This window comes from Centroberyx affinis, unplaced genomic scaffold, assembly GCF_046629955.1.
Source record: "Centroberyx affinis isolate AG114_WGS23_722 - 3 ecotype Tasmania unplaced genomic scaffold, CSIRO-AGI_Caff_v1 ptg001544l_1, whole genome shotgun sequence".
In the NCBI taxonomy this organism is placed as follows: domain Eukaryota; kingdom Metazoa; phylum Chordata; class Actinopteri; order Beryciformes; family Berycidae; genus Centroberyx; species Centroberyx affinis.
In genome coordinates, this window is record NW_027280000.1 from 127603 (window position 1) to 147385 (window position 19783).

At 42.6% G+C, this 19783-nt stretch overlaps 1 protein-coding gene across 1 annotated transcript in view; it reads left to right on the forward strand.

The window, feature by feature from the left end:
• Positions 1 to 17709, forward strand: part of LOC139650783 (phosphatase and actin regulator 1-like) — a 52269-nt gene extending 34560 nt beyond the window's left edge. Inside the window, exons 4-12 of the mRNA XM_071527537.1 lie at positions 2015 to 2218; positions 4878 to 5220; positions 6616 to 6815; positions 7641 to 7797; positions 10517 to 10578; positions 11783 to 11844; positions 12840 to 12984; positions 14482 to 14554; positions 15164 to 17709. Coding sequence (XP_071383638.1) covers positions 2015 to 2218; positions 4878 to 5220; positions 6616 to 6815; positions 7641 to 7797; positions 10517 to 10578; positions 11783 to 11844; positions 12840 to 12984; positions 14482 to 14554; positions 15164 to 15179 — 1262 coding nt within the window. The 3' untranslated portion in view covers positions 15180 to 17709. The remainder of the gene's footprint in view (positions 1 to 2014; positions 2219 to 4877; positions 5221 to 6615; positions 6816 to 7640; positions 7798 to 10516; positions 10579 to 11782; positions 11845 to 12839; positions 12985 to 14481; positions 14555 to 15163) is intronic.
• Positions 17710 to 19783: the final 2074 nt, after the last annotated feature.

The following is a 19783-nucleotide window of genomic DNA, read 5'->3' on the forward strand; positions in this document are numbered from 1 at the left end:
AAAAACTACCTAAAGGTTCATTTTTAATAGAGCCAGAAACTGTTTCTGATAGTTATAGTCCCCAGTTATGACTTTAAACTGTGATAGATGTGATATACTAAATTGCAAGTGCTTCAGTTATCATCTCCTCATTAATCACAAGTCTCAGAAGTGCACTCTTTCCAAGGCTTGGTAGGGGGCATCTGGAGATATGATCTTTCATTATAGAATTTTTTTTTTAGCATCTTACCAACTCTTTGATCCTGATTCAATGTGACTTACACATCCTGTATTTGGCACTGGAGAGTATATTTGAGGCTGACAGCAGGGTGCTCCAAGCCTCAGGGCATCTTCAGAAGTTGGTAAAGTTGAGGAAGTCCATTTCAGAAGGGAGATGAGGAGATATATGGCTGAGGAGATATATTTGAAGCTGAGCTGATTGGGTTAGCTAAGCCTTCTGTTCTTTCTTTGTGGAAAGCCTGTCTGATTAGGTTTTGGTACCACAGACCTGAGATTAGTTTAGGCTTCAAAATGTCTTTAGTTCACCACCTTAAGCTTTCTGGGTGCTACTCCTTCCTCTGCAGTGATAATAGCATGTCAGTGGATCTATGTGTTTATGACTGGATTGGCCATTGAACACTTAAGCCTGTATTTGAAAGCTGTATTATATTATCATTATAACTGACATCACAGAGTGACGTAAAGCTTATGGATGACCTAATGAGACGTATCACTGGGTTGATTCATGTCATATGCCTCACTCTAAGTCTCTGTCAATCTGCTCTGGCATGCTCAAAATGGAAATAAATTGGAAGGGGAAAAAAACAATATAAATCTCATTATGGCAAAAAAAATTTAATCTTTCATCTGATTGGCTGCTGGAGTGTAATCGGCTTTAACTGGTCAACACCTTTGACTGACAGTGTGTGCCTGGATTTGATGTGGCAACACACCAGCCAAACCCTGTCACTTGTCTCACTCAGGAGTCCACCAGTTCATCTGCATGACTGAACTGTAAAGATACGAACAGATCTTTCCTCAAAAGACGCTTAATAATGAGCTTTCTTTTGAAGGCCCATGTTTATGGCAGCTGGTCGCTATAGCAACAACATGTGACTCAAATGTCATAAGTGGATAACTGACGAAATCCCAAGGAAGACATTTTGAATGTCAAAAATCTAGAGACTCCGTGACCCTTCGCCCCAAATCTCACAGGGGCGGGCATTCTTGTTTTTAAAAGATTGTTTAATCAAGCTGAAAAGCTCATCAGACATTAATGTGGGTCCTACAGTGTCTTCCATGCAGCCACAACTCCATCATACATCCTACATCCACCCACCACTTGTCCTAGTGCAGCTGTTTTGTGCAGCGGGGAAGTGGTCCATTGGAAGCTGTCAGACTCCATGGTTGTTTGCACAGTTCTTTGTGTTGAAATGAGTCATATCGTCCTTGCTGTTTCTTGTTGCCTCCCAAGGCGCAGGTAACAAGAAGTGGTGGCCAGGGTTTGACACAGCAGGATCAAATGGGAGGGGGGAGGGCACAAATGTGAGCGAGTGAGCATGCAGATGCTCAGTGTGGCTGCTGTGTGTGTGTGATCATTGTTTTAGCTTGATCATCTTGTATAGATGCATTGTTTCTCTGAATGTGTGAATAGCATTGTGAATAGCACTTGTCAGCCTTTAAATGTGGTCATGCAAAAACCATCAAATGACTCCAGTGCTATAAATGAATAAAAAGCAAAATTCAAACTGCGTGGCTGACTCCATCGCTTGGTCTGGTGTGTGCTGATAAAAGACCCCCTGGGTTGCTGAGGAGTCTGGGGTTTCTGAATCTTCTTCCCCATCTCTGCCTCAAAACTCCATAACTCCATACTGCAATTTGGATCTTGTTTGAGCAGCTTTAAGTGTGTCAGATCTGCAGGGAGAAAGGTGTGGTATTGATCATTCACTTCGGGACTGTCTGTCTTCTGCAGTCGCACACAGCTCTAATTAATTTCGACGCTTTGTCAATGTGTTTGTTTCTTTCCTCTCCTCAGCAACTGTTGAATTCCGATCCTCGATGGACGGTGGAGTCTGCACTCAGGACGTCTCTATTAAGTCATCTATGGTTCTGCCCACCAAGAAATCTGTCACCTACCCAGGCGACCTTCAGGACACCCCTGCCAAGCCCCCGCTGTACCACAAACAGCCTCCTGCTCTCCCCCCAAAGCCTTTCTCTAGGATCCCCAACCACAGCACAGGTGAGTTGTCTTCATTTTCCACAGCAACATGTCAACACTGTCAGTGTCAACATAATGTTGAGGCTGATAATTTTTAATCTCATAAAATGATTCAGTGTTTCCCTAATCAGCGTGCAGCACAAAATGCTTGAGCTGTAATCGCTTCTGATCCTGGCTGGATGACGTCAAGGGGTGACGGATCACCATTTTGCTACACTAGCTCTATGGCTACTGTCATGGATCACTATCTTGCTACGTTGGTGCCTGGAAGACTACCGTCACAGATCACAATCGAGCTTCACTATCTTGCTACAATGGCTTTATGGCTGTCTGGATCACTATCTGGCTGCACTGCAACAACAATTAAGCAATTACGCATCAAAGCTGCACACTACAGTGCAAATGTGCACTTTTTTTCTTAGCAGAGTGGGAAAACCTCTGAAACGGCATTTAGACCACGTAACACTAATACTCATAAAACACATGATTGCTCTGATATAAAAATATGAATAACATTGACTATCCGAATAAAACACCAATATTGGCCCAATATATGTGACCTGCTCTATCATTTCCAGTCACATTGACCCCTCAAACCATTTTGAGTTTAATGCACTGTTGGAAAGAGGAGAATTTAAGCTTTCTGGTGATACCAAAATTATCTTTGTACTCCAAAGATTGAGTGAGATGCACCCTTTGATGTCTTGACTGTTTCCAAACTGTGTTTTGAGAAAAAGGGCCAATTCTGAGACATTTATTCAAATAAAGAAATCATTCAAACATAACATAACATACTAATATTACATTTGCAGTCTTGAGTGCCCATACATACACAGACACGCATACGCACACACGCGCACACACACACACACACACACACACACACACACACACACACACACACACACACACACACACACACACACACTCAAGCGTGTGTGCACGTACACACACACAGACACACACACACATTGACATTTTGAAATTCAACTTTTCACAAAGGCACAGCTCATGTGTATGTGGAGAAGCAAACTAATGTGCACATGGTTATTTATGCGTGCACACTCCACGTGCACGTGAACATGGTAGTGCATGTGCATTTACAGTGGCAGCTATAGTAGCAGGCCTTTTGGATTTCGTGGCCACAATCTTCGCTTACATGGGCACCTTCTACAGACTGGAGAGCCACAGCCGCGGGTCTGCCATAAGCGAAATGCCTTCCTCCTCATCTTCAGTCTCTCCGCCTGTAGCCTCAGGGCTCGTATTGTTTGTGTGTGGACTGTCCGACTCTGAGGAAGACGCACTGGTGTCACTCGCGACAGGTCGCGCATCCAGCGGCACTGGAGTTAAAAAGTAGTCTGATATTATATCAGTCCATTGCGCGTCAGTCACTGCTCCTCTTACAGAAATTGAGTTTAGTAATCTAGCAATTTCTGCCTCACGGGAATTCATTTCTATGCCTTTTAATACTATCAATTAAATTCAATCTCTGTCTGTCTGACTCACTCACTCACTCACTCACTCACACTCACACTCTCTCACACACACACACACACACACACACACACACACACACACACACACACACACACACACACACACACACACACACACATAGGTTGAGATGCCTGACAACTACGTTTTCCCGCAGATGAAACAATAATTTTGATTAGACAATAAAGTGAACGATGGTCAACCTGTTACTATGCAGATTCAGAATTTTAAGGGACACATAGTAAGGGGAGAGAGGGACGGGGAGAAGTGTTGCCAGTTCTTAGTGACAAAACTCTCCCAGTGCTAATTAAACCAAACCCATAAACAGCCCAGTGATCAATGAAACTAGTCCAAAATAACAAACCAATAACAAAACTCCACAATACAACCCTGACAAACTTTATAAACAGCATTTTAAGTCCTACAGCATTTATAACATTTCCAAGTACATTGAAAACCGCGAACCTGGCAACATGAGGAATGCGAGCTTTGTTGACAAATTAAGCTAGTAGCTCTGCTTGTCACCCTACATTTATGAGCTTCAAAACTATATTTAACATTTGAAATGAAAGCCAAGGCTTTATTTTATTAAAATCTGATGAAACCCCAAAACAGCCAAAAATCGATCTTTTCTCATAAAATCACGTTTATCCACAAATGCGCCGTTGCGACTTCCGACTGAAAATGATAGAACGCGTCACATACAGTATAATCTTACCTAGTTGTCATTATGCACCTTAAGATAGACATTATTACTGTAGCTCAGGGTGTCAATAAAAGTGAATTGTCTCAATAGACAGTGAGTGCTTGTTTTGGCAGATAAGCCATGACTGCCATCAATCTGGCTCAGACCCTACCTTCACTACACATGTGCAAGGGATTATAGTAGTCTCATTAAATTCCCCTGTGGTGAGGTCAGCTGGACTGTCTCTGTCATTGTCAACCTGTCAGTCAGTGGGAAGTGGCATTACCCTGGCCTAATTTCCACCACTCTGCACTGACGTCTGAGCCCTCTGAGTGTCTGTGAGCTCTGTTTATCTGCCTGCCCCAACAAAGCGTAGTGGATGCGATACAACACAAGATTAACCATATCAAGGTCTCAGTATTGTATAAGCATATAGACATGTGAAATAATGCTCCCTCCTACTTGTTTTCTCATTTTTCCTCGATACCGCTCTCTCTCCAGATTCTTGCCAGCCCATGAAGCTGCCCTGTATGCCCGGGGGGAAGCTCTCTCCCCCTCTACCTCCCAAGAAGGTGATGATTTGTGTGCCTCCAGGGGGGCTGGACTCCTCCTCCCCTTCTCCGACCCCCAACTCCCTTGGTACCTTCTCCCAGAAGTGCACCCCTTCTCAGGGCATGCCCACCCACCACGGCTCCTTGCTGCCCTCCCAGCTCGCGGGCCTGTCCAGTCTTCACCAGAGCCACGGCCACCCGCTCCAGCTTCAGTATGGCAGCTTGCACGCCCCCAGCCGCATCATCGAGGAGCTCAATAAAACTCTGGCGCTCTCCATGCAGAGGTTTGAAAGGTTGGTAACCATCAGCCCATTTCATTAAACCTGATTCTTTATAGGAGTTCTTTTCCTTCATTTGATGAGACACCAGTTGTTGTGATACAGTGCAGTACTTGATACTAATGGGTGTTTACTAAAACAAGACTTATCAGAGAAATTGCAGTAGCAGAGGTAATCCATAGGTGTGTGGAGCCTCCTGTTTATTAGGTTTTATCTTTGCGGTGACTTTGTCTGATACTTTGAAATTTCTCCTGGTGTTATTGGGGTCACTCTCCTGCCATGTAGTCCTGGTGTACAGGTCTAAACGAGCACACTGCCTCATAGGGCAGTATGGCCTACTTTTGAAGCTCTGTGTGTGTGTGCGTGTGTCTGTGCACACGCCGCTCGCACACGCATGCGTGTGGAGTAGGCGTCCCTCCAGCAGTTGGCCTGACATAACATGACCAGCTGCTCTTTACAAGAACATGTTTCTTAGTATTTGGAGAAGGGGACAGCGGATTGGACATTATATAACCTGCTACATTAGGAACTTGTTTCACCACAGACATTTGAACCTGAATAAGGAAGTAATGGTCCTAACATCGCTCACAATTAGTCTGAAAGCTTGAAGCACTTGCATAACACCGTGGATCATCATAAGAAGCTCTGATTCATCAATCTGTCAAACATGTCATTGTTTAGCACTTATATTTGAATGATGGGTGCAAGTTTATTTCTGTCACCTCTCATTTCCCTTCCTGTCCTCCTTGCAGTTCAGAAGATTGCATAGAATTGCAGAGGATTGCATAGAATTGCATTTAATGTGTATTTAGGCTCTTTGTCTATTATAAATACTTCAGAATAATCCATCCGTGGGTGTATGCACACACACACACACACACACGCACACACACACACACACACACGCACACACACACACACACACACACACACACACACACACACACACACACACACACGTTCCCTCTCTTGGCTCCTTCTGATTACTTGCCTTGTGTAAGTTATTTACATGCTTTCCCTGTGGTTTCTCTCAGCAGGGGCTTGTGGGTAGTCACTGTGTGATGCCTTTGTGGCCCACCTGTACATGGATTAAAAACCAGTCAGTTGACACGATGCAGCATACCAGAAGCCCATTTACCCCATTAAATGACTATCTAGGTTAATTTCATGTTTAAGGATGGGGGAGGTTTGGGAGGGATATCTTATCAGTGATACTATACTGTATGTATTATACAACAGAGAGGAGGATAATAAAGAGATGGAATAAAACTGGATATTTGCCTTCACTGAATGGACAGGCACATACACTTAACAAGGCCAATGGTATTGTCATAAGCATGACCCCTTATATTCATACTCTGGTTTGGTTCAAAATAAACAAACAAGCATATCTCCCTTTCATTCCATTAGTTCTGCATTGCATGGCGGTGGTCAGTGCACACTCCTGGACAGAAGAGACGTCCCGTCTGTGATCATCGACTGCGACGATGACAAGGAGAATATGCCCAATGAGTCCGACTATGAAGATCTGCCCAGCATGTATAAGGACGAGGATGATGACGAGGATGATGACGAGGACGACGAGGAAGATGATGACTCTATATTTACAAGTGAGTGGTGGTTGTGGTGACAGTGAGGAGTCACTTTGATGTTCAAACCACCCAAATGAAGAGAATGTTGTGATCATGATTATTTGTCTCACTTTCAGGAAACAAATTATTTTATTGCACTTTTCACCTTAATATATATTTTGACTGTTTCAGTGCAGTATTTCTCAGAGTAGCAGCAGCTACAAAGTCTTGTTTTCACTCCTACTATCTTACTCTTATTTTGGTCCTTATTTACAAAATTCAAATAATAAATATTTGGGGCACAGTTACAACCCTAAGGCAAACTTTGCACAGACTGTGTACTTGTTTGTCATCATCTGGTTTGACACCATAGTATCTCCAAATGACATTGGATGATTCACTTTTAGGAACTGTGTTTTCATGTTCCTCTTTATCAATGGGCTGATCCATTCTTTTTCTCTTTGCTTATCGCAACATTTTTCCAAATACGGTCTATGTAAGGTTTCTCTCTTTCCCACCGGAGCTGCCTGCTTCTCTATCTTTACTTCCGTTTTGGTGCACATTGTGCATTCAAAGGTTGTGATTGGCCACACAAGCGCTTGATATACCACCCCATGACTGTATGGGCTGTTATATACACTTCAATATCGTCAAATTACTTGATTATTAATCATGGAAACAAAATCCAATTATCTATGATTAATTGTGCAGCCCTAATCCAAGGTGTGAATTATTCTTTGAAACAATTGTGACATGGAATCAAGGATAAAGGAAAAAAAACATTTTGGTAAATGAGCCCCAGGTCTGTGCTTTATGACTGCAGCTCCTCCCATAAGTGACTGACATGATGCTTTGTGGGTTTAGGCACCCTGGCTCTCAAGGTGCTGAGGAAAGACTCCCTGGCCATCAAGCTCAGTAACCGTCCATCCAAAAGAGAGCTGGAGGAGAAAAACATCCTGCCCATGCAGACAGATGAGGAAAGGCTGGAGTCCAGACAGCAGATAGGCACCAAACTCACACGGTAAGAGGCAGACACACACATATTCTAACATGTACACATGTACACACACACACACACACACACACACACACACACACACACACACACGCTCACATACACACAATTTTCATGCCAAATTTTTCCTGTACACCCAGTAAATGTTGCTACAGCCAACTCAACAGCAGCTGTCGGGAAACAGCACTGTTCTTCACAGCCAGACAAGGCATTTTGTCTCACTTTGGGCTGATAATGCCCCAATATCCTAGCTAATAGAACTGTGACTCAGCCCGACGCCAATGCAAATGTGAACCCTTTTTCTATTGAAACACTCTTCCATCCTTTCATTTTTTCCCCTTCAACATCTGATAAGGATAAACGCTTTATCTCGTTAAAATGAGGCTCTGAAAATGGAGCTGACCTAATTTCAGCAATGCATCATCTCCCCCCTCCCTCTCTTTTTTCCCTCTCTCTCTCTCCTCTTTCTTCCTACTGCCTGACTTCCTCCCTCGCTCACTGAATCACCACGGTGATGCATGTGCCAAACCATCACCACCCAACTCCTCCACACAGCAGTTACACACAAGCCACTCCATACCAGCAGTGTACATACTACACTGGTACAGTATATACAAACCACAGGGATTTGTATACACATATTGAGATCATAAATGGTAATTATGGTAATTCAACTGATCACGCAATGTAATATGGTTTCCCCCACAGATCACACCTCTTTGTCTCTACATTTGGTTTTACTCTGTTTTTGAACATGACTTGTCAGAATGGAGGTGAAGTAATGATGTGCGGAGAGGAGAGAAGACCGCTAAGCCTATCAGGGGAAATAAAAGACTGGATAGTATAATACGATATGAGGCATGGGAAGTATGGTTGCAAGGGAGGGAGGCTATATCGTCTAGAGACACTGGCACACAAGCCGCTATTCCCCACTGTGATTGGAACACAGCGCATGTTCCCAGAAGGCCTGCCGGTTTAGTTGTCATGTTCCCAAAAAGCTCTGTCACAGTGTCCTTTGCACAATGTCATCAGATGCATAATTCCCAATTTCATGCTTTTTGCCAACAGCGTTGAGCCATGTAACATAGCCCTTTGTGTTAGGGCCAATCAGAATCGATTATGATAACACTGTTCTAGGACACTCTGACCTAAACTTTCTCCTCTTGTCCTTACTCACCAGGGAGATAAGAAGGAGCTTAATATATGTGCTGCTCAACAAATTATTCTTCATATTAGTCATTTCATAAAACCTTGTGTAACTCCTTATATAATGCCATAATCATGGCTCTCTTCCCCATATTGCACAGGACAGGCAGACAGGCACTATGCTGTATAATAAGGATGACAATAATGATGACTAAAATGAACATGATGATGATGATGATAGGGATTGTTTGGGAAAGGGCTTTTGCTGACATGATGCTGATAGGATTTTCAGATCCTGCTGAGAAGCAGAGAGCTCTGGTCTGAGAGTCAGTGCCTTGTTTCTCCTGAACGGGCGCACTCAAGCAGGAGAAGAGACGGCACAAGATGAGATGAGCAAATCTGAGCCTAGTCCTAACCTTTTGTTGCCTAGGGGGTCAGACAATTCCAGATGGCTGTCAGACCTAGCGAGACGGAGACCATCATTGATACAGTGCCTACAGTTAGGACTACTGCCGCAGGGTCCAGACACAGCGCTATAATAAGAGTCTCCAGTTAAAAGCACTTAGAATGACCTTGCAGAGATTGCCTTGGGGTATCTTAGTCATTTCAGCCCCTTGCAAATTGAGGAAATCAGAGATAATCTGTACAAAATTATCTCTTTAGACATTGTATAAATGAAAAATTAGATGGGGCAATGCCTAACTGTCTTGTTCTCTCTCTCTTTGCCTGTGTAAATGAGAGAGTGTTAGGTTTATTTTAGCAGTCTTGCATGTGCTGATTGGCACAGTGAAGCCTCCCAGAAGGCATGTGCAGGTGTCACGTTCCTTTTGCTTCATCCGCCATCAGCTGAGAGCTGAGTCTTCAGGAATATCTGGCTTCTGCTGGCAGTCCTCCCTGCGTTGCACCAATCCTCTGTCATGCAGTCACTCAGTCGATTAGAAGAGAAGGATTGGGCAGACGATGATGGCTGACTGAACTGAGCGCTACAGTATATGTGCATGCCTAATGCAGTAGGGGTTTGAATTTTTAGGAAGTGGACCAGTCAAGCTGTCACGAGCCAGGATGTTAAATAAGATGAAAGTAGTTCATCTGCACAAAAACAATTTAAGTTGTGCTGGAAGTAAAGGAATATTAAACTTCAGCATACTATGCAAGTCATTTTGGGACTAGTGCATTACATTTTTCAACCTTTCTAAAATGTGCCAGCCCAGGTTCTGTCAGTTCATGCTGTCAGTCAAAATGTCAGATGACCTCCAAGTTGTGCTAAGGAGAAGTGTCAAAGCGGGGAAGTGACTACTGGGCGAAATGTGGGACAAAAAGGAAACTGAGCAGCTTCCTCTGGTCTGCATGTGATCACACATGCGGAAGCTGTTCATTTTTCTCCACAGTTCAATGTTTGCACCGGATTTCTTTTGGACAATGACAGTTGATGATGATGTGACCGTAAAGTAGGTTGATTTGCATTAGGTATTCTAGTTCATGTTTTTACCTCCATTGATTTGGTGTTGCCTCGCTGACCTCAAAGGGGTCGATCTCGCCTGTGATTATGTGCTGACCATGGATGCATGTTTCTCCCTAGGCGGTTGAGTCAGAGGCCCACGGCAGAGGAGCTGGAACAGAGGAACATCCTCAAACGTGAGTGTATTTTACAGCTAAACTCATCCATAAAACATTATCTTGAAGCTGCTAAAGTCAATTTACATGTGATAGCAGTTAAACCGTCAAAATGTTCTCTCCGTTTACCCCTGTGATGCTTCATTAAACGCATTGTAGCAAAGCACAAGTCTGTATTTGTAGCAGCCTTTTGAGCATGCAGGCTTCATATAGTGTAGCCTGGTTATTTGAGAGGCCTAGTTATGTGAAAGCTAGTGGCATACATCTTCCCCTTTATTCCTTCTTGGTCTGCCTTTTCATCTGAGGCAGGCAGGCAGGCAGCAGGGCTCCCTGAGGAGTCGTGTCCAGAGAGACTGGTTTCTTAGCTCAAACACATGCGGTATCAGAGAGAAGCAGTTCTGTAGCCTGGGACTCTGCAGCTTTCACATCAAAGACTGATTTACCAGCAGTTCCTGCTCTCCCAGAGGCTCCTGTGTGATTGGCAGAGTGCAGGGGAAAAACACAAAGTCTAAGAATTCATGAGTGACAAGTCATGTCCCCCTTCCCCTCCCCCTCCCCATCACTCATTCACACACAGCACCAAGGTTAAACAAACAGGGCTTTATTTTATTGAGAGGCACCTTCCGGAATCCAAAAGTATGAGTAGCACTAGAGCTACAGTGTGTGTTCAGCACAGACACAAATGCAGTATGGCTGCCGAAGGTTTTGCGGACAGGAGCAATGTCCTTATGTGCTTCTTGTTTATTTTTTTTTTCCTTTTAACTTGCTCTTTCTAAGCTGGAGGGTTCTGCCTTGGTAATTGGCTTGGAATATATCCTGCACATGGTTGAAGTCTAGTGAGATGCAACAATTTAGTCTTGAGAAATACTGAATGAGATTTATAATATCAACCCATTTTTTCTCTTAAAAAGAAAGCAATTTATATTAAGTCAATCACATGTATATAAACAAGAACAGGAAGCCATGGGACAACTTGAAAGCAGCAAGGCAGTCGTTTTCTCCTGATAAGCAATGCTAGTGCTTCTGCAAACAGCCAATGATGAGAAACAATTTTAGGCTTTAAGAAACATATCAAGTTTTGTGTGCCTGCACTGCATTTTAATCAGCCATGCATTATGCAAATCGGGTGTTTATTCCCTTTCTAGTACTTTCCAAACATTTCCTAAGCAGCCCACTCAGCGCATGTGCCTGTAGTCACAGTATGGCCCATCATCTGTGTGTTTCTCCACAGCTCGCAACGAGCAAGAGGAGCTGGAGGAGAAGAGGGAGATAAAACGAAGGCTAACACGAAAGGTAAGACCAAAATAGCCCCAAAAAATGCGACATGCAGTGTTCCCCATAGGTGAACGGAACCGCCTGTGCTCACAGTTGTTGTTTAAGCTGTTGGAGGGGGCAAATTGTTGGCCAGGCAAAGCAAACACCAGGACAATGATTCATCGGAGGTGAGAAGCGAAATCTGTGAAGTCAGTGGCAGGCCTAACATCCTGGCTCCCCAGGGGACGCTGGTGTCCTTGTTGCCCTTGGCCCTTCTGAGTGTTTGCTGCCAGATCCCCTCTGCCCCATAGGGAGGTGTTGAGCATGTTCCTATCACTTTCAATTGCATAATAGCACTTTCTGCACACCTGCGGACATGCTGCTAAAAACAAACATCTCACACTTGTTTGAGGGATTTATTCTATTCCCTTCATGCCTTATTATATGGAGTATATACACTACCAGTCAAAAGTTTGGACACACCTGATTGAATGTATATTGTTTTTCTTTATCTTAAAGCCATTTTGATCTAAAGGCTTATGCTTAAATGCTTGAAATTTTTTCTTAGACAAATATAAATAGTGAAGTTGATGCCTATGTATGAATTTCTTTCCAAAGCCATCAAGGCAAAGGGCGGCTACTTAGTTTTGATTTGTTTAACACTTTTTTGGTCACTGCATAATTCCATTTGTGTTATTTCATAGTTTTGATGTCTTTACTAATATTCTAAAATGTGAAAAATAGTAAAAATAAAGAAAAATGTGTGTCCAAACCTTTGACTGGTATTGTATACAGTATATATGCAGTGTAGAAACTTTATAGTCCTCCAACAACTGGTGCTGTATGTTTAAACAAAAAGCTCATTGTCTACCACACTAATTTAATTTATGGGACACTACCAATGTAGGTAGCTAACATGGACTGTAAGACTTGAGTCTATGAGGATTCTGAAAATTAGCTGTTAACTGTGTTAGTGGCCAGGAATACTCTTCCCTGTTTCCTGTTCCCCAAATGTTTTGTTCCTCTTGTTCCAGCTGAGCCAGAGGCCCACTGTAGAGGAGCTGAGACAGGCCAAGATCCTCATCCGATTCAGTGACTACGTGGAGGTGTCCGACGCCCAGGACTACGACAGGCGGGCAGATAAACCCTGGACCCGGCTCACAGCAGCTGACAAGGCCAGTATCCCTGGGATTAGATACCCAGTCATATAGTTAGATTGGGATGATCTATTGCACAGATTCCTCCTCGCTTGAGGTAACCTGATTTCAAACCTCTTCATAAAGAATTATGATCCCCTTCCCCCCATTGTACCTCATTTGAGTCAAGCAGCCCATAATGCAGGAGAATAATGGCTGAGGGATTTGTTCTCCTCTCCTCCTATGGTTGTTCCACCTCAGCTGTTTTGTTCCCCATTGTGAGTAAACACCCTTGAGCGGTCCTGCTGCTCACTGCCCAATGGTTCATGCCTCTGACTTTTAATGAGCTCCTGAGTTTGCGGAGCAGAGATCCTGCCTCCATTGCTCCGGTGACGTGCGGCTCTGAGCATGCCAGGTCACACCTGAGGACCACTCATGTGAAAAGCACGGGGATACAGCATTTGGTTACGCAACAGCTCCCCCTTACATAAGAGGGTAATCGGACATACAGTGCCTCAGGACCCTCTCAGCCTCGGCTTTGCTCTGCTGACATTTTTCTGCTTCTGCCACCTAAGGCTAGCAGAGATTTGAGTATTGTATCTCCTCCAGCCGCAGGAGCCTAGCATCCCACCCAAGACCGGAGACGTCCCCTTGAGTCATACTGATTAGAAGCTGCATTGACATCACCCGGCTGGGTTGCTGTCACACATGACATCATAACCGGGACTTAAGGTTATTAAAAAGGCCCCAACACATTGATTTGCTTCCTGGAACTTTGACTCATCTCCGTAGAGTAAAATCACTTGATGACTTATTGTTGATTAGATGTGCACTTTCAAACTCTCTTCACAGTCATCTGGAAGGAGAAATTGATTGTGTAACTGGATGAGTAACCATCCTTCAGTAAACACAATAGGTGCCCTTGAGCAAGGCCCTTATCCCCCCACTGCTCCAGTGGTGCTGCCTAGTGGCAAACAGTAGCAGTATGATCTAAGATTTGTGATGTTTTTCCACCCTGAAATAAACTGCTTAATATATGACAATATGTGACAACTAAACATCCTGCTTACATGTATTTTGAGGTTCTAAAATATTTGTTTTCATTTATAATGTTTGGAATAAATCTGTATTTTCCATCAACAAGTAAAACTCTTCAAGAACATATGTGAATATACAATTATCATAGTCAAATAAATTAAGAGCTGTATATGTGTGCGTGCATATGTTTTTAATCTATGTAAATCCATGGTTGTTCACAGATAATTTCATTACATTGTAGTTAAATGGACAAACTTACTAGCCAACTAGACCAAGAACAGATTGTATATTATTGTTCTCTCAGATGTCTCAGAAGGAGGAAATTGAAGAGCCTTGTGAAGTGCGAAGATAATGGAGTAGAATCATTCATGGCATCCAGATAAGCGTAAATGATGCATGAAGCATGCTAAAAGGAGGTAGAGTCGGGGCTCAGAGGCTGCAGTTTGTGTGCTACCCTTTGCTATGTTCTTAATCTCCTGTCTTGTTTGTCCTCTGCAGGCAGCTATACGGAAGGAACTCAATGACTTCAAGAGCAACGAGATGGAAGTGCACGAGTCAAGTCGCCATTTAACCAGGTAATGCTCGCTCGTGCAGATCTGTCGCAGCCATTAGACTGCATGTGGCGATGCACGCCCGAATGTCACGGCATAAGACACAGATTGGGCGGTGTTGTAAATACTTAATATACAGCAAGCTTTATTCACAAAGCTATTGACTGTGCAGTGAGTTCTTAAACTGATATTCAGACTGAATGGCATTTCGTTCCATTATTCAGCCTGAGATCACCTCCTCGTTAGCCGTTTTCTGTGTGTTATCCGGCCGCTGTGATGTTATTTTCAGTTACACTGATGCTGGATATATTTACTAACTTCGATAAGAATGTCGGCCATTTTTGTGATTTCAACAAATATTATTCTGCCTAAACGGCAATTTAAAAACTGCTGCACAAACGATTCAAACTTCCGTCCCGCCCCCAAAGGCACTGATTGGCTCGATTGTTTCTCCAAGAGAGAACAAGCCGTTGACTAGAGCAACACCAGACTCTCTGAATCGCCTAACAAAATGGGCTCGAAGAGTGGGCGGGATGCGATTCAGGAGTCTGGAACCAGGCTAGTGAGTTCTAGCTGAGGCGATGGAATGTAAAGATGTATTGACATGCTGCTTCTTCATGTTTCCCCTTCAAGGTTTCACAGACCGTAGTAGACCACAACTGTCTCGAGCAGTGCCGGACTGGCGCTCTCCTCCACTGAGAACCTTAAGTGCTGGACAGTAAATGGTGCCCGTTTCTACAATAAGGCCATGTCTTCTGAAATGCCTTTTTCAAGACCCACACAACTGAGTCGGTACTACACCCAAGATGCAGACACCCACTACTTCATACACCGTAGTAGCACATAATGACTCCAGTTGACTCACATCGCCCCTCTGTGGAATTGACCAGACTGTCTCGTAAACCCCCTGTGCTGAGCTCTCAGGCAGGCGCTCAGTTCTCTGCAGACCGGAGAATGGGAGAGTTTTGTTTGCAATTGATTGACACTTTCTACGTCTTATTGAGGGCCACGGTAACCGTGTGGCCCTCATCTCGGTTCATCAATAACACCAGTGGACTTGATTCAGATACTGCTCTCAGTGGACATTACTGCTGTTTTTATCCCTCCCTTTATGCCGTCACTCTGGGCCCCTCTACCCCTCGGAGTCAGAACGAATGTGGACTCTGCGGGAGGATGCAGGGTTTGTTCTTTGGAGCTCGCTGTCGGCAGGAAATCCATCTTTACTGCTCATACTGGAGCTTTGGAAATGGCTTAGAAAGACACGTGGGAGGGAGGGGTCCAACATTAGAATCATGTGCAATATTTTCTCTCTGCTTTTCTTAGGCTATAGCACCCTCTGGGTTTCCCTCTGTGTCATTACTATGTAGTCCCGACTACTTCTCTTCCCTGATATGTGCAATTCCCACTGTACCGACAATGTTGACATCTAATTGCTAACTGTGAATTTGAGAGTTTGGGCAACGCCTGCACTCTCTCCAAATGTACATTTTGTTTATACTGAGGTAGGAAAGTAACAAAGTTAGAAGAATCATGCTTGACTAAGTTTCATTCATGTCAGAATCTATAAATCTTATGGAAAAAATGCAGCTGGCAGATATATTCTGCATCCAGTATGTGCAACAATTTATTGCTTTTTTATATTATTTTGTCTGTTTTTGATTGTTTTTGATAGAGGCACTTGGATTTTAAACACTCAAGTTACACGTCTTCAGGGGATGTCGCAGCTCTTTGGTACGGGTGATTTTGGAACAGAAGATCCTAGAACCAAGAGCTGGGCTCACCATGTTGTTGTTCACATATTTTTCTTGTTTTCAGCTGTATGTTTAATGATCTTTACTCAACAGGTGCACTGTATTACACATTATACTTTTGCATTCATACTCTTATTTATTTATGAGCTTTTGAATAAGCAATATTCCTTCTGTTTGTAGAGAAAAGTTAAACTGCAGGTGTTATCCCCTTTTATTTTCTACTCTGCTTGTATTCTACCCCTCACTTCAGGGTTTTTAATTTTCTTTTATACTTTATATTCAGAAGGCTTTAGTCAGTCAGGAGGACTTTTCCTGCATTTTCTTGATTGGTCCACCTTAAAATCTGCCTCTTCAGCAATTTTTGCTGACACATTTTCAGCCAATATTGGATTAAATTCTCAATTCCATATGATTGAACATAGTAATGCCATCTCAGTTCTGAAAGTTGAGTACAGATTTTAGTGGATTCAATGAGTCAGGGTTTTTAAATCTCATCACTAGAAAGATTTGCACTGGTTAAGAGTTTGGCTTTACAATGGCCACTGTTTTTAAGGTCAGGACTCATATGCGTAAAATGTTGTTGGAGTTCTGATCTGTGACCAGTTTGCCTCTTAACTTTAATGGTCTTGTTACCTGATCACTAATCCTAAACCAGTATTCCAATGCTCATAAGCTTTATGTATACAGATTATTATTTTTTTTTACTTTATTACTTTTAAAGTTGCAATATGAAATTCTTGTTTGTCATATGAAGAAACGTAGTAGAGGTGAAGGGCTGTTGGCCACCTACTATAATGCATCTGTCTGCAAAGAAAAATTTATGCTCCCTCATTTTCAAGGTCTCCCGCAGTGTAGGATAGATGACCCAATAAAAACTGAGAACATAGAAAATGGTTATGCACTTTATGGTTTATACGAACAAATAGGGGTTTTGATAAAGAGCCTGGAGGAATTTCTCTCCAGAAATAGTACACAGGTTGTTCTCATTTGCATTGTCCCCATTTTATTTATTGATTTTCTTTTTTTATTATTATTATTCATTCTCAAAATTTCATTGGGTCACCTAATCACAGAGCCTTTGAAAGATGAGGTTGCATTTTTTGCTAGAACCAGCTTCCGTATGATTCCAGCATCATGCCATTTCTTGGAATTTTCCGTGCATATGTTCAGGACATAGAGATTAATATAAATGCATTTATCCAAATACACGCCAATTCTGTCGTTTTCAACACTGAGAAACTATTTGAGCCACTGGGCTGAGCATGAGGTTATCCATTTTGCTGGAATCAAGGAATATGAATTCAGCAATAATCTGTTTACTTTTACATGTTGGTGGAGAGATTGAACAAATTTGAAAGTGTTCTTTTTTTCTCACTTTTGAAATACAGATTACCATGTAAAGGATACGTCATGTCTATTAAATTCCATTTCTGAATGCATTTGCATTGTATGCTTCATCATTTTAAGATAAAAATCATAGGCGTTGGTCTGATGTCCAGGTTCCCAGTCTTGCATATGTTGGCATTTTTAAGAATGCTCACACATTCAAAACCCTGGATATGCCTACAGAAAATCCACTTCTTCAGACTAAAATGTAAGTTTGCCATAGACCTACTCAAATTATGCTGCTTTGTATAGGTTCCAACACCACTTAAAAAAAGTTCAGCTGCATCTAAGCTACATTGTTGAAATTTATACCAAGTTATTTTAACGATTATTTGCAATCTGGTTTGCTTGAGGAATTGCTCCTGTATTAGACTTGTTATGCCTCTTCCTCTCTTTTTAATCATATCCTCCTGTAAGGCCTGTATTACTCCTGCAATATACTTCATAGCCTACGCCATTTGGATTTGGATAATTACAGTTCAGGAGAAACCCATTCAGGCTTAGACTATGAGCTAATTTTGTATCAATATTAGCATCCTTGCACACAGTCATGGGCCTGGAAAGCACAGAGTTGCCCCATCTTAAACTGAAAATGATTGACTTCTACTGCAAACAAAATAATACACGTTCATTAAAAATCTGCTTAATGAGTTGGATATAATGGCCTATAAAAATCTAGGCTAGATAAATCATCTTAACGAGGTTGATGTAGGATACTAGCCTATAAAAATGTAGGGTAGTATGTGGGTAAGATTTGAATTTTGTTAAACTACCATTAAATTTCTGCTAAATATTGGCCTAGTAATTGTACCACATATCTCCCCAATACTGCTGGTAGCATAGTTGTTTATTGGAGAAGTGAGGGGGTTCAAATGCAGCAGGCTAACTTGGTGATAAGGGATGCTGTCCTTCAGCCTGAAGGGTTCAAGCCCCTGTGACACATGTCTGCCCTGCTGTAGTGTCTTTGAGCATGATGCTGAACCCCTACCAGCTCTGTGCTGTTCTCCAGCTGACCTGCACTCTGTGTCCCTGTGGAGGGGAAAGTGGAAAGACAAGTTTCTCCTTCAGGAATCAATAAAGTATAACAAAAAATGTAAGCTAATAAATTTATCTTCCCATCCAAAGTATAGTCACTCTTTATTATACCAAAATACATGGGATCTGAAAGCACTTTTAACATTGGTTTAAAATATATACAGTACATCCCCCAAAAGAGCACTTTCCTTGATGGAGGGCCAGTGAAGCATAAGTTGGACTTAATGGCTCCAATTATTTCCCATAGCCTACATACCACTGATTAAAATTGTATTAAAAGAGTCACCTTTGATAGACTGAGGCCAAATCCTGGTCCACAAGTTAAGGCTGAATATCGACTTATAGGTTTGACAAATGTTATCTGATAAAGTTAAACTATTTGATTGTTCAGTAAATCAGAAAGCCTGAGCTCAAAGTGTAGACTGGCAACACTGTTGTACTCAGCACCTGCCTAGTCAGTGGTACCAAAAGTGGGGTCTGGGGACCAGCAGGGGTCCTTGAAGGGGTTCCAGTGGGTATCCAGCAATTTAATTATTTTAATCCCTGGACGTTAGCACAATGAGAGAATGTATAAGGATGAGTCAGGTGAGGTTTCACTCTCCCCAGCTGGTACCTCCACATCTAGACAGGTAGGCCTAGCCTACATGAATCTGTACCAAGTCATATCCAACCACAAAAAATCTTGGATGGGTTTCCTTTCACCGCGGTCTTATGCAATGGAAATCCATGGTCTATCTAAAGCTTACTTGTGGCTTCTTCACATGGGAAAGTTTGGGTCAACCGTTGTGGCTTATACAACTCCACTAGATGGCGAGAAATACAATAGAATAGAGCAGAGACTGTGCCGGTCGTCATGGCCTTGTGAAATGGCGTCCTGATGAGATGGTGCTGAAGTTATTTGCCTCGTCACCACTAGTCTAAAATAATTACAGCGTACAGCCCGACGTTTCCAAGCAGTTGAATTGGAAACTAGGCCTACAATTGAAATGAATTTAAGAAAAAATCGAGTTGTACATTTCACATGCCTAATCCATATGGGTCACGAATGAAGGAATGAAAGAGCTGAAAGGTTTTGTCTTCC